Source organism: Salvelinus namaycush, chromosome 16 (genome assembly GCF_016432855.1).
Source record: "Salvelinus namaycush isolate Seneca chromosome 16, SaNama_1.0, whole genome shotgun sequence".
Classification (NCBI taxonomy): domain Eukaryota; kingdom Metazoa; phylum Chordata; class Actinopteri; order Salmoniformes; family Salmonidae; genus Salvelinus; species Salvelinus namaycush.
The window spans coordinates 10,649,929-10,661,641 of NC_052322.1; the positions used below are offsets into that span (position 1 = coordinate 10,649,929).

The 11,713-nt window shown below is 39.7% G+C and overlaps 1 protein-coding gene and 1 long non-coding RNA gene across 2 annotated transcripts; both read left to right on the top strand.

Moving 5' to 3' along the window:
* The first annotated feature begins 421 nt into the window (after positions 1–421).
* Positions 422–4,489, top strand: LOC120060826. Its single transcript, XR_005478270.1, has 4 exons — positions 422–501; positions 922–1,074; positions 3,979–4,016; positions 4,387–4,489. It is a non-coding gene; the product is annotated as an uncharacterized LOC120060826 (long non-coding RNA).
* A 2,944-nt stretch (positions 4,490–7,433) lies between these two features.
* On the top strand, positions 7,434–10,053 carry LOC120060912 (tumor necrosis factor receptor superfamily member 1A-like). The gene is made up of 2 exons (XM_039010342.1): positions 7,434–7,440; positions 9,568–10,053. The coding sequence occupies exons 1-2, from the start codon at positions 7,434–7,436 to the stop codon at positions 9,900–9,902; spliced, it is 342 nt and encodes a 113-aa protein (XP_038866270.1). The 3' UTR covers positions 9,903–10,053.
* Positions 10,054–11,713: the final 1,660 nt, after the last annotated feature.

An 11,713-nucleotide genomic window follows, 5' to 3' on the forward strand; every position in this document is an offset into this window, starting at 1 on the left:
TTTTGAAACAAGTTATTTTTTTTCACTTCACCAATTTGGTATTTTTTGTGCATGTCCATTACATGAAATCCAAATAAAAATCCATTTAAATCCAAATAAATTACAGGTTGTAATTCAACAAAATAGGTAAAATGTCAAGGGGGATGAATACTTTCGCAAGGCACTATATGTTTATAGAATGGATTTTGTTCAACGCAAAAGCTCAACATATAAAAAACATCTGTATGCAAACCTTTCATTAACAGTTTGTAAACATTTGATCCATATGTCATTTTCTTTGTCCCTTTAAATGTTCACTTAAAAATGTTATTGGTGTCATATCAAACGAATAGTTGTTAATGTCAATGTGATATAGTTGTCTGGGAAATCCCTTCTGGTTTTAATGTGAGTGACCTTGTGTTTTTCTGTCGTCATATTTCAGGAAAGAGTGCACCACAACTTCAACCCCCAAACTCCCAATACCAACACCCAACCCCACCATCATCAAAAATACAGACACTTGTGAGTTCTACCAATACCTTTGCTTCCACAGATCTTTCAGTTCTTTCAGTGACTTCATGAAGCCTTCATAAGCTTTCATAATCCTTACATAGCACCTATTGTTAACACTCAGACAGCCTTGAGACACAGCAAGCAGAACCAAGTCGTTTAAAACACTTACCTTTTTACAATTATAATACACTTATGGTAACTGACATGACAATGTAAGTCAACTCAAATGGTAACTATTGCAGGTGTTACTTGATAGCATTAATGCTTGATATAATTTCTCCTCCATGCCAACAATTTGCTGTAGTTGAATCTTTTAGCTCTCTACCCTACATTCTTCTGATCCCTCTTAAATGTAGTCAGATAGTAGAGTTATTTTTGTGGTATGAAATAAATGCCATTGATGGTTATACTTATCTGTATCCTCAACAGCTCACCTCCCCTACACCATGATGTATGTCCTTCTGGTTTTCCTGGTCACCACTCTGTTAATGGCCAGTCTCCTGGGTGGATGGAGGGAACATGGCTGTTACGCAAACTCTGAAAAGGAACTCCAGTTGCCTACCAGGGACACCTCAGCCAACGGTAATGATAAAATATTCAGGCAGTCAGTAACCCAGTTGACTTGCTTGTCAATTCAACACTGTAAACAATGGCCTACTCAGATTTGATCCCTTAGGGTGGTATATTGATATAAATTATATATACAGTAATACATATACAGTTGCAAGAAAAAGTATGTGAACTCTTTGGAATAACCTGGATTTCTACATAAATTGGTCAAAAAATGTGATCTGATCTTCCTCTAAGTCACAACAATAGACAGAGTATGCTTAAACTAATAACACACAAATTATTGTATTTTTCTTGTCTATATTGATTACTTAATTTAAACATTCACAGTGTAGGTTGGAAAAAGTATGTGAACCCCTAGGCTAATGACTTTTTCAAAAGCTAATTGGAGTCAGGACTCTCCAGCTAACCTGGAGTCCAATCAATGAGACAAGATTGTAGATGTTGGTTAGAGCTGCCATGCAATATAAAAAAGACTCACAAAATGTGAGTTTGCTATTCACATAAAGCAGTACCTGATGTGAACTATGACTCGAACAAAAGAGATCTCAGAAGACCTAAGATTAAGGATTGTTGACTTGCATAAAGCTAGAAAGGGTTACAAAAGTATCTCTAAAAGCCTTGATGTTCATCAGTCAATGGTAAGACCAATTGTCTATAAAGGGAGAACGTTCAGCACTGTTGCTACTCTCCCTAGTAGTGGCCGTCCTGTAAAGATGACTGCAAGAGCAGAGAGCAGAATGCTCAATGAGGTTAAGAAGAATCCTAGAGTGTCAGCTAAAGTCTTACAGAAATCTCTGGAACATGCTAACATCTCTGTTGACGAGTCTACGATACGTTAAACACTAAACAAGAATGGTGTTCATGGGAGGACACCACGGAAGAAGCCACTGCTGTCCAAAAAAAACATTGTTGCACGTCTGAAGTTCGCAAAAGAGCACCTGGATGTTCCAGCACTACTGGCAAAATATTCTGTGGACAGATTAAACTAAAGTTGAGTTGTTTGGAAGGAACACAACACTATGTGTGGAGAAAAAAAGGCACAGCACACCAACATCAAAACTTCATCCCAAATGTAAAATATGGTGGAGGGAGCATCATGGTTTGGGGCTGCTTTGCTGCCTCAGGGCCTGGACAGCTTGCTATCATTGATGGAAAAAATGAATTCCCAAGTTTATCAAGACATTTTGCAGGAGAATGTAATGCTATTTATCCGCCAATTGAAGCTCAACAGAAGTTGGGTGACGCAACAGGACAACGACCCAAAACACAGAAGTAAATCAACAACAGAATGGCTTCAACAGAAGAAAACACGCCTTCTGGAGTGGCCCAGTCAGAGTCCTGACCTCAACCCTGATTGAGATGCTGTGGCATGACGTCGAGAGCTGTTCACACCAGACATCCCGAGAGTATTGCTGAACTGAAACAGTTTTGTAAAGAGGAATGGTCCAAAATTCCTCCTGACCGTTGTGCAGGTCTGATACGCAACTACAGAAAACGTTTGGATGAAGTTATTGCTGCCAAAGGAGGGTCAACCAGTTATTAAATCCAAGGGTTCACATACTTTTCCCACCCTGCACTATGAATGTTTACACGGTGTGTTCAATAAAGACATGAAAACGTATAATTATTTGTGTGTTATTAGTTGTGTTTGACTGTGTTTGTCTATTGTTGTGACAAATTTTCTGACCAATTTATGCAGAAATCCAGGTAATTCCAAAGGGTTCACATACTTCTTCTTGCCACTGTAAGCAAAGTTGTTGGTTTTTTTTACTAAAGAAGTGTTGAATGTTATACTTGGTTTACCTGAAAATGTGGGTAATTCTTACCACTCCAACTTTAATAATGTTATTAGCAGCAGTGGTGTAGTGGAGGGTATATATACGCAGGTATACGCTGTATACCCACTTATTTTTCAGTTTGCATTGTGTATACTCACTTCTTAATCCCCACGATGCGTATCAAAGTAGTGTAGTGGAGGTATACAACGTATCAATTAATAAGGTTTATGGAACAGATCAGAATGTTTTGCTTAAAATGTTGATAAACTATTATTTCTTTACATTTTAGCCGCAGCAATGTGCACACGGGCGAATGTTCTAAAATGCAATTTGCGGAAAACACCTTTCTAAATGCTTACCGTACCTGCAAGCAGTTTCATGGACATAGATGGAAATATCTGTTAGACATTTAGAAAGAGGGGCGATCTAAAGATGCAACAACTCTCATGAGTTGCTAATATGACTAGGATAAGGCCTTTGGCTGCTAGACAATGAAATAAAGTTTAAAGAAAATATATAGAACAGGAGTATTGTATGCATATGAGGAAGTCTTTAGAAAATAATTGCCCCCACGTTTCTATGGTAGGATTTTGGCTATAGGCTACTTTGAAGCAAGGTAAGACATGCCTCATAATGAGGTAAAACGTCCAGGTTTCAAACAATTAAGGAACAGGACAAATATAGTGATGCTAGTGATGGGCCTAACCATCTTGTGGTAGATGGAAAGGCTTTCCCAAAAACTGTTTCAATGAAATGTTATCTAGCTTAAAATTAGCCTACCTTGCCGAATGATATCTTGATTATTTTCATCAATCCAGTCGTCATTTGTTTTGCAAACTCCATCTCGTGCTACAGAAACACCGATAACCAAACAACAGTGCTAGGTGCCTGCCCACATGAATTAAAGGGTAACTACACTCAAAAATATAAATTTCTCTGATTTTTCCCAGACCTCAAAAGCAGTCTCCTAATGTGGTTTAAGCATTGTTATGGACTTAAAACCTTCAATTGTGTTGTTTTTCTTTAAAAAAGAAACCTGACGTTTAATCTTAAAGAGCTCTTGTGTGAATACACAAGTTATTCACTGCAACAGTTGGTGCAGGAAACTGATCATATCTGTCTTTAACTCAAACAGATCAGCTTCATCATCAGCCAAACTACCCAACTTCACTGGTTAGTATCAGTTTCTGACGTTACATTTGGATAATGATCAGCGATAGTGTTAGAAAGGAAGCAGGTGATACAAACTATAAAGAACATGAGAAAAAATATGTTATTCACCTGTAGGCCAGTCCTGACTAGCAGGTGCAAAACCTACATTACATTTAGAGTTGGAATGTACAGCATGGCTATGTTTGCATCAGTAGATATCATTTGTCTTTGTCTGATTTTAAACCTGTAAGGAAGAATCTAGTTCAGCAAATGATCAGTATCTCTTTTGATATGTTACTATACCTATACTGTATGTGTGTATGGACACTTTGCTGCTCTGCTTAGCCAGACAGATGCTAAGGATTATTGTCTGTCTGCTGTCCCTTCCAAGACGCTGAACATTACTGAAGGGATTCCCATGATGACACTCGCTCACAGTGCTGCCAAGACTGAGTTTAACCCCCTTGTCACACCCCTGCTGCCAGACAGAGAGCCCAGAGGTACGTATTTGATGTTTGTCTATCTTCAATGTAGAGGTAACTGACAAAATAAAGGAAACACCAACAAACACCTTGGCATAGATTATACTAGTGTCTGGAACTCTATTGGAGGGACGTGACTAGGGCTGTGGCGGTCACAGAATTTCGTCAGTCGGTGATTGTCAAGCAAATAACTGTCTGTCTCACGGTAATTGAACGTTAATTAACATAAACACATTTAGCATCTCCTGGCTTCCACACATAACCTACAAGCCATTTTAAAAAGTCTAATAAACCCCATGTAATATAACCTACACCTTCTCAATAAATTCATTATGTATTTTAGACAGGTCTAAAGAAGCATGATATGAAGTAGAGAAGAATAGCACACTGAGTTGTCCTTATGTTAGGTCCTGATGTGGCTATGCCAAATGGCTTTGGGCTACACTAGTTCATTTAGCAGACAAGATTTGCTTATAATTCCATGGAATTATTTTATAGTATGAAGAATACAATTGAACAAATATTTTCTCCAAACGATTTGAGGGAGTGTGCACATTCGGCTATTCTGTCTTGAGCGGTAAACAAATAAATAGATACTCCTATATGCTTCATTTTGAGTTATTCATGTAACTTTAGTTGTTCTACAAACATTGGGCTATATGTTTCGATTTTTTATATATTGTAAGGCTGCATAATGAGACTCTAATGATGATTTGAAAAAAGTTGCTTGAAAGGCATGAGCTCTGCTTAGTTTTTTTTGGCGCAGGCTGTACACACTCCAATGGTCTCTCATTCACAATTTGACAAGCACATGATAATGCCTCAAATTTCACGGGGGCATCCCCTTTGTGGCCGTAATGCACCCTAAACAAATCCATGCCTTTTGCAACCCGGAGTGCTGTGTTGTGCACTTCTCTCTGAGTGCTGCACAATCTGAAGCATCTCTCACTCACAGGCTCTCTGTCATGTGATCAGATCTTTCTCACAGGCTACAAGTTAAGACCGACACATTGGGGACGTAACTGCGCGTCCGTATCCAGTTCCGAGGTGCATATTGAAGTTAATGGAAGAATTGTCCACATTTACTTTTCGTCAGCCAACAAGATGAGTAGGCCTAACGAACAGCAAAAGCACAAGCCTATGTCAATCTACTATTCCCCATAGTACAAAAGTTGACCTATTCTGCTCAAGAAAAAAATATTCCAAACATAGTCTGGGACAGTTGTGGGATGCGATAGATCCCAAATTAATGCAACCACTAGCATCAACAAAAACGTTTTTATGCAATGTGGCTGACGCAACAGATCAGAATGTTTACTGTAGCTTAAAATGTTGATAAACTATTAGGCTTTCTTCACATTATAAGAACAGCAATGTGCACATGGTAGTAGGCTATAAGCGCGGATGTTCCATTGGCGAAAAACACCATTATCAAAAGTGACATTTTTATGGTGAAAATTATCTTCCCCAAACTTGAAACTCACACACTGCTTATATATGCCAGTTAGGCTCTACACCCCTTGTAAAGCGGATTAACGTGCTTAATTTTAAGAAGTTATTTGTCCACTATATTAAATCATATAGGCCTATGGGCTAGGTTACGTGAGGTGTGTGACTATGATTCAATATAATTCACAAGTGATAGGCTAATATTGTCACCTATTCTTGATTTAAACATGTCTTTAGATATACTAAATAATATATGTGTGATATTTGTTTTGATTTAGAATGGACAGTTATCATGCACCTGTATCGAAACAGGGGCAGCGGGAAAAAATACATGTCATCTATGCACTTAAATAGCGAATGGAGGAAGCTTACCCCCGTGGTTTATTTTCATGCCAGCCAGGTAGGCTATACTTCTGTAAATATAAGCAATGTGCTTAATATTAGGAAAGTTGAAAAATAAATATAGTAGGCCTAGCCTATATAAAGCTGATGGGATCCTTTTTTATACATGACCCTAAGCATGATGGGATGTTGCTTAATTAACTCAGGAACCACACCTGTGTGGAAGCACCTGCTTTCAATATAAATTGTATCCCTCATTTACTCAAGTGTTTCCTTTATTTTGGCAGTTACATGTAGTTTGTTTGTCTCCCAGTGTGGCTTTGCCATCAGCCTTAGTTTGACAACATTGCATTTAAGCTGCTCTAACAAGCTACCTGGACCACCTATTGAGTGCCTTTTGTTAACCCTTTATACTTGTGGGAATTTGACTGTATGTATAGGGCTAAATGTACATTTTTCTTACAGAATGAATATGAAAAGCAAATGCATAACCATGGTAGCAATTGAAAGGGAACAGTTTAGAGATAATGTGAAAATTATTAGACCAAAGGTGAGGACACAACAGTTCATCCTGACACAAGACTGTGTTGGATTCGACATTTTGAACATGGAGATATTAAATAAATGATAGAGAAGAAGCATAGAATATTAAGGAGTGAAAGAGACTGGGTCTCTGTAGAAAGACAGATAGCTGTGGAATGTGTTGGGTGGACAAGAGGAGAGCAACGTGTTGATACAGGGGAGACAGATGGACATCTGGGGATTAGATGGAGGGGTTGAGGTCAGGAGGCGAGGACAAATTCCCCGAAGGGAGTAATAAAGGTTTGGTATCTTGTTACTCTTTTCCTGTTAAACCATAAGATGTAAGGATTGCAGAGAAGGAGGAGTGTCTTAAGTGGGATATATATATCTGGATGGGAGAAATGTTGGGTTGTCTGAATTACAGCTGTACAGAACCTTTGGGAAGAATTCAACTTGGTTAAAGCTTCTCTAGTGTCCGTGAGTTATTTACTCAGAAAAATAAGAACCTAACAACTGAATCCAAACATCACGCTGTTGATTTTATGTGCATTTTACATTTAGTGTACTTTGCCACATTTGTCGATAGCGGAATCTGAAAATACTCTAGATACTTTCAGTAACAAAATAATACTATTCCTGGAAAATGTGGGGTAGGTGCAAATAAGGGTTTGAATGGTGGCCAAGTGGCCACACACCTCTCTAAAGTGTGCACAGTTCCTAAGCAATTTCAATGCACTTTTATGACTCAAAGAAAAGTCTTGAACTATAAGGTACTTTTTTGTAGCTCTCCTAGCTGTGCTGTTGAGGAACTAGAGCAAGCACACTTGTAGATGTTTTGTTTGGAACACAACCCTGCATCCTCACCATCACACAATGACCAAAAACGGTCCATTATATATCGGAATCTGGGTCAGGTCGGCATGATTTGAAATCTTGTCCTATTGCCAACATGACTAGTGGTCCTAAAATATGATCTTACAGTGTTAGGCTTTTACAAGGCAATTCAGGGATGGGGGCAACGTCTTGTTGCGTGTGGTGCTCAAGATCAGAACAACTTTCAGTGAAAACCAATACAGCGCTGTGAAGTGCAAAGCCCAGACCTCTGACATCATGTATAGTATGTTACTGTACAGTCACTTTGTTCCAATTTAGGCGCTTATTAGTGCCCAAATCTGCCATTTTCAACCCGTATATGGGTACGAGTGTAAAGGGTTAAGTAAATCAGGTGATAAATTAAGTGAAAAGGAGCCTGGAGTAGGACTTTAAGGTTGGGTGCATAAGCTTGGATTTATAATAAACGTATATGATATAATGTAGGTGTTTTCGCATATCAGAAGCAAAAGCAAATCCCATCGAGCACATTTCTGAGGTGTGTACCCTACAGCATAGTACTACCTGTCCTGTCGCTTTGATGTGGGTAGAATATGTACTGTTGTGTACTCAAAACAACCGCCTTTCCTTAAATGCCGCAGCGTGTCAGCATAAAACATATCTCTTGTCAGTCACGTGGAAATGTGGGTGCATGTGTAGGTGGAAACTGCGAAACTTTGGTGATATGAATCAGAAAGAATCTGAGGTTCAGATTAATTGGCAAATCAAATAGCGAAAAGCAGCCTTCAACTGCTCGGCCTTTAACATTTAAGGTTGTTGCCTTATCCTTCTTGCAAATTACACCCTGATTCCAACATCCGTTCCACTGAAAATATGCACAGAAGCATCTACACCAAGCATCAAAGCGTGATGTTGGTTACAGTGGTTTCAGTGACAAAATATGATACATGAAAATGAGTCTTAACATTCTGCTTTTTGATCTTCTAACCTCAAATTTAAGGCCACGTTTTTTTGATTTTTGTATCTTTGAGATTAAATAGTATGGCCACGTCTAGTTTACATGAAAATTCCACATGGTTGTCAACTTCAGAATTCTCCCGTGTTGTTGTTGTAAGGTTATGGTGCATGGTCTGTGGTATAGTTCAGCTTGCGTGTCATTTCCTTTACAACAGTTGACTAGGGTCCAGACTGCGACTTCCCCCTCAAAAACAAATCTACTGGACTAGGAGTGTGCATAGTGTGCAAATCGAAAATCTAAATAATAAAATGCTTGTTAGAAATAAACTATGAGCATCACACTTATCAGGTCTCATCATTTACACAAGCGAGACAAGTTTAGCCGTTTCTGTTGAAAAACAAGTTAAAGCACTTTCTCACTCCTAAAACGCACCCTCACAGCACAGAGGTTTCCTCATACCCCACAAATGACCTGATTACATTGATTGAATCTTGCCCAAACTCTCTATTACTTCTTTGCTTACTTAAAGGAAAACTCCACCTAAAAACGATCTTTTGATATCCGTTTCATTAGTCCATTGTTGACATTGTCCCAAAATGTTTTTCTTGTCAGCAATCAAGTTTTCAAGATATGTAACTTTCAAAATACACAAATAATCCCTGTATGATGCATTTTGCATCATGTTATGTATTTTGAAAGTTACATATCTTGACAACTTGATTGCTGACAAGAAAACATTTTTGTTTTTATGTAGAGTTTTCCTTTAAGCACTTTACAAAAATCTCTCCACCTGTTACCTTTCTGGGCCCGTATTAAGCTTCTCAGAGTAGGAACACAGATCTAGGATCAGTTTTGCCTTTTAGATAATAATTAATACAATTTCATGGACACAGGAACCCTTATCCTAGATCAGCACTCCTACTCTGAGACGCTTTGTGAATATTGGCCCTGATTTCCTCCCTCCCTCCCTTCCCCCTCTCTTCCTCAGTCCCTCGCCAGGACACCCAGGAGGAGCACTGGCCCGCGACAGTGTTATATGCCATCATCAAGGAGGTGCCTCTGCGGCGCTGGAAGGAGTTCCTGCGCGTGCTCTCCCTGACCGACCGGCAGCTAGAGCGTGTGGAGCTGGAGCCAGGCCTGGGCTTTATTGAGAGGCAGTACCAGATGCTGCGGCTGTGGAGCCAGGGCCCGACTGCAAGTCTGGAGGACGTATACTCGGCCCTGCTCTACATGGACCTGGCTGGCTGTGCCTACCAGCTGCAGGATTGTCTGGAGCAGCTGCAGTGGAGAGCCACAACCAAAGACATCACCACAGTTTCATAGGACAACTGAGTAGGGATAGACATGAGTATTCGAACAGACGTCAAAAATCGGTCTTCACCAGAGATCACATTGTTTTCAAATACTGTGTTGCAACTAAGCGCAAGGCACATCTCTGTCCATACTCACTCTCTCGGTTTGTCAATGTTTATGAATTCCCCACAATGTATCAAATGTATCAGCAGTACTAAATGTAGGCAATGAATAATTGCCACTTCCCCATTAATCTAGAATGTTTGGTTATGGTCTTTTCTGTTTATTCAATGTATTAATACTGCATACTGTTCTCATTCTGGTAGTGTACACATTGTTTGGAGAGCTCACAAACTGCGCTGTGATAACGAAGTTGTGGTTTATTTAATTATACACTGAACAAAAATATAAACGCAACATGCAACAATTTCAAAGATTTTGCTGAGTTACAGTTCATATAAGGAAATCAGTCAATTGAAATAAATTCATTAGGACCTAATTTAAGGATTTCACATGACTGGGAATACAGATATGCATCTGTTGGGCATCGAAACATCTCCTTAGCATAGAGTTGATCAGGCTGTTGATTGTGGCCTGTGGAATGTTGTCCCACTCCTCTTCAATGGCTGTGAGAAGTTGCTGGATATTGGCGGGAACTGGAACACGCTGTCGTACACGTTGATCCAAAGCATCCCAAACATGCTCAATGGGTAACATATCTGGTGAGTATGCAGGCCATGGAAGAACTGAGACATTTTCAGCTTCCAGGAATTCTGTACAGATCCTGCGACATGGGGCCATGCATTATCATGCTGAAACATGAGGTGATGGCGACGGATGAATGGCACGACAAAGGGCCTCAGGATCTTGTCACGGTATCTCTGTGCATTCAAATTGTGCACAAAGTGAGCATTTGCCCACTGAAGTCGGTTACAACCCTCGTGAGGACGACGAGCATGCACATGAGGTTCCCTGAGATGGTTTCTGACCATTTATGCAGAAATTCTTTGGTTGCGCAAACCCACAGTTTCATCATCTGCCTGGGGGGCTGGTCTCAGACTATCCCGCAGGTGAAGAAGCCAGATGTGGAGGTCCTGTGCTGGTGTGGTTACACGTGGTCTGTGGTTGTGAGGCCGGTTGGAGGTACTGCCAAATTCTCTAAAACGACGTTGGAGGAGGTTTATGGTAGATAAATAACATTCAAATTCTCTGGCAACAGCTGGTGGACATTCCTGCAGTCAGAATGCCAATTGCATGGTCCCTCAAAACTTGAGACATCTGTGGCATTGTGTTGTGTGACAAAACTGCACAGTTTAGAGTGGCCTTTTATTGTCCCCAACACAAGGAGCACTCGTGTAATGATCATGCTGTTCAATCAGATTCTTGTGATTAACTTGGCAAAGGAGAAATGCTCATTAACAGGGATGTAAACAAATTTGTGCACACAATTTGAGAGAAATAAGCTTTTTGTGCATATGGAACATTTCTTGGATCTTTAAATTCAGCTCATGAAACATGGGACCAACATCTTTATTTTTTTGTTCAGTATATTTACCAGTTTTATGTCAATTTCGTCATTGTCCTTTATTTGGAGCATATGTCTGGTCTCTCAGTCTTGTCACGATTGTGTGAAAGTGCATGCTTGAGTGTGCACAGATGTAGGCTACATGGCCTGAGCATCAGGATAGGCGGTTTCGTTAAGAGTTCAGAAACCTGAATTTTCTAAACGCAGACCATCAAAATAGTTTTGTTTTAAACCATTTCACCTGCGTGTTTCCTTTACAGAAAATACATTAGTGCAACACATTGCATACGCTATTTGGCTGGCAGCCACACCAAGA